This window comes from Lactuca serriola, chromosome 8 (genome assembly GCF_051521515.1).
Source record: "Lactuca serriola cultivar US96UC23 chromosome 8, Lser_US96UC23_V15, whole genome shotgun sequence".
NCBI classification, from domain to species: Eukaryota; Viridiplantae; Streptophyta; class Magnoliopsida; order Asterales; family Asteraceae; genus Lactuca; species Lactuca serriola.
In genome coordinates, this window is record NC_136415.1 from 173130414 (window position 1) to 173134011 (window position 3598).

Below are 3598 nucleotides of genomic sequence, written 5' to 3' on the forward strand. Positions count from 1 at the left end.
TAGTTTCAGGGGTTTGCCTAATGTATATGTGATCTTGGTTTCACTAAGATCATGTGTGACTCCTCGTTACCCATCTATCACCAGAGTATCGCATCACATCGATTATCTTATCTTTTATGTGGATAACATTACTCTAATTGCATCCTCGATAAATCTCTTATAGCACATCACGGTTATTTGGAGCACCAAGTTCCATATGACAAATCTCGAGGATCTTTTTTTTTTTTGGCATTGTAGTTACTCGGGATCAGACCAACATGTTTCTAACTCAACAAAAATAAGCTTTGGAAATTATATAGTGGGCCAACATGCTAAACTACAAACTAGCTTGCAATTTGATGACACTTCAGCGAAACTGGGTCCCTTATACACACCTGTCGCAAACCCACCAGAGCCTTGTTAGAGGTCTTCAGTACCTTACATTTAATGGGCCCAACATCACCTAAGTAGTTCAAAAGATATGCCTACCAATGTGTGACCTCACGAGCTTCACTATATAACACTCAAACATATTCTTTGATGCATCCATGTCTAAGTAGCCGACAATTTGCATCTTTATGATACTTCCCCTCACAGTCTGAGAACTTATATTGATGCTAATTATGATACTTCCCCTCACAGTTTGAGAACTTATTTTGATGTTAATTAGGTTAGTTACCCTTATACTAGGTGATCTACATTTGTATACTATGTATTTTTTAGCACAACCTCTTTTCTTGGTCCTCAAAACGACAGGGTATGGACATGCTCCAGTGTTGAAACGGAGTATCAAGGAGTCCCTATTGTTGTAGTAGAAACATATTGTATCAACAACTTACTTCATGAGCTTCAGCAACTACTAAAGCCACTATTGTCTATTGTGAAAATGTCAATATCGTATTTGACCAACAACCCAGTTCAACATGAACAAACGAAAAATGATCATGATATTCATCGAACTGGAATGTTTATAAATTATATTTTACTGCATTTATTGTATTCGACTCTTATAAATGTTCCTGTAAATGTACAAACGCATTTACTTGTTGTATTTTGACTATATAAGCACACTCTCAAAACTTAATGGTATATGGTGTTTAAAAACGTGTTCATCCATGAGGTTTGAGAGTTCAAATCCTTTTAGCAAACAAATATTTAAGTTTAGGAGTAAGATTTAGAAGATATGTGATAGTTTTAAAAATAACCAAAAAATATATTTGCCCCGTAATGACAATGACAACTTAGTGGTTGATATAAAATTTCACTTAAATAATCAGGATTCAAATCTAAAATATTGTTATTGTTTCGAAACTGACTTCTACGTCATAAAACAAATTTTTATAAAGAGCACAAATGGTTGTCATTTTTTTTTAATTTTTTTTTATATTTTGTTTTAAACGAGTGATGGTGGAAATTAACCGAGATACAAAATGGAGTAATGGAGTCCCTTCTACCGGTTACTCCAACGGCATGTGGTAACGTCTGGAATGTCGTAGATTACTCGTACGCGAGGGGAAACAACAAATAATACACGAACAACACTCTTGTTGCGATATCTGATCACACTTTTGAAAATATCTCTAAAAAATCAATCGTTTCTCTACCTAAACTCCACGAAGAAGGAGATCGATGGCGCTTAATCCTAATCTGTATGGTAACGGGATGCCCGTAGCGTTCGTCAACGAGATGTTCGTCTTAATTAGAGACGGCGTCGAATTTGAGGTCGACAAGATCCCCGGGTAAGCATCTTTTCAATCCTTTATCAATCTGATTATTTTTCTTTTTCTAAATCCCCACAATCGCCTGCATCAGTTTCGATTTAGGGTTTATCATGTTAGTTTTAGGTTTTAGATTTGTTGTGTTCTTGTGTTTCGTAGATGATGTAGATGATCATTTTAATATTTATGGTAAACTTTGAATACTTCGTAATTGCTTGATGATGGCAACCGATTATCGTACTTTATTATGACTAGTTGCGTGAATCTTCAATTCGCTTCCTTTTAATCGGTTTATTTGGTTTCCTCTACACGATTATCACAAAAGCACAGTGTAAATTCATACATGAATTCACATATTTGCTATTGATGTGTTGAAACATAACAAGCACGAATCTATATGAAATTGGATCTGATCAAATCGTGAGAGTTAACACAAGCAACAATCTACATGAAATTGGAAGTTGTATCAATGGAACAGCGACTGATGGATAAAATTTGTAACTTTTTGTGGATGTGACAAGGTTACAAAAGACATGAATGCCCTCAATGGTTAAGCTAAGTGTTGTTTTATACTATGTATCTTCAGGGCACCTGGTGGAATGGGGAAAGCAAAGGGGAAAATCTATTTGTCAAATGTCCGGATGGTGTTTGTTGCTGATAAACCTACAAACAATTTTATTGCTTTTGATATGCCTCTGGTGAGTAAACTCACATTTTTCCTTTAAATTTTACTCTTATAAACTTATATATAACAGTCAGTCGCAGTCACAGTCTGAGTCACAGTCTGAGTCACAGTTTAAGTCAATTTGACTTTGTTTTTGGTGCAGCTTTATGTACATGGAGAAAAATTCAACCAACCGATTTTCCACTGCAACAATATATCGGGACTTGTGGAGCCTGTAAGTGGATGATGACATGTCATTATACGTAATCAAATCCGATTGATTATTTAATGTAATAATAATTATGTTGAATTGTAGGTAGTCCCAGATGACCAACATCGTGCATTGTACTCCACTCACACTTTCAAGATTTTATTCAAGGAAGGAGGTTGTGGGACATTTGTGCCTTTATTTTTCAACTTGATAAAATCCGTGCGACAATATAATCAACAATTTGGTGGCCCAACTGAGCCCCGTGCCCCTGATCCTTTAAGAGCCGCTCAAACTCCTGTTGACGAAATGATGAGACACGCGTAAGTACCATTCTATATTAGACACAGACACATTTAGCCTAAATGTGTCTGATCCTCATACATATTTTATGTATGAGGCACAATGTCAAATACATTGTGCCTGACACATATTTATGTGTCAGGTGTCGGGCACATCAAATGTTTTGATGTGCCTGATGGATAGTAAGTATATATTATGCACAGAATGCATGATACATATAACATGTATGTAAGTAATATGCGTTTTGTTTTGAGCAGATATGTTGATCCGAATGATCCGACAAGAATCTTTCTACAGCAGCCGAACTCAGAATCACAGCTCAGACGCCGAACATATAATCCTCAGACTGAATGAAATATGGATTCTAAAAAATGAACTCTTTGAATATTTTAGTAATCTTTACTTGTGAAGTTCTTGTGTACATGAGATCTCTAGCTCTTTGTGTATTGATATATTGCACTTTGGTAACTAAATGGCTTGTATTGTTTCTTTTAAATCGGTTTAGGGTTTTCTTTTTTGTTTTTATAAAATCCCTCAACTGTTATCGTTTTGCATACTAGTCCTTTCACTTTCAATTCTTACATACTTGACCTTGTATGTAAGAAGTAGATCTATTGTCTTTATGATAAGATGTTTGATACAACCACAAAAGGATTATATGTTGTTAAAGTTCTAAAATCCACAATAAGAGACCAACCTTGTAGCTATCATCTACAGTTTCACACG

The 3598-nt window shown here is 35.3% G+C and overlaps 1 protein-coding gene across 1 annotated transcript; it reads left to right on the plus strand.

The window, feature by feature from the left end:
• Window positions 1-1399: 1399 nt before the first annotated feature.
• Window positions 1400-3368, plus strand: LOC145070589 (UPF0664 stress-induced protein C29B12.11c-like). Its single transcript, XM_079017529.1, has 5 exons — window positions 1400-1718; window positions 2284-2395; window positions 2525-2596; window positions 2678-2892; window positions 3130-3368. Exons 1-5 carry the CDS (start codon window positions 1609-1611, stop codon window positions 3224-3226), a joined length of 606 nt encoding a protein of 201 aa, XP_078873655.1. The 5' UTR covers window positions 1400-1608; the 3' UTR covers window positions 3227-3368.
• The last annotated feature ends 230 nt before the right edge of the window (window positions 3369-3598 follow it).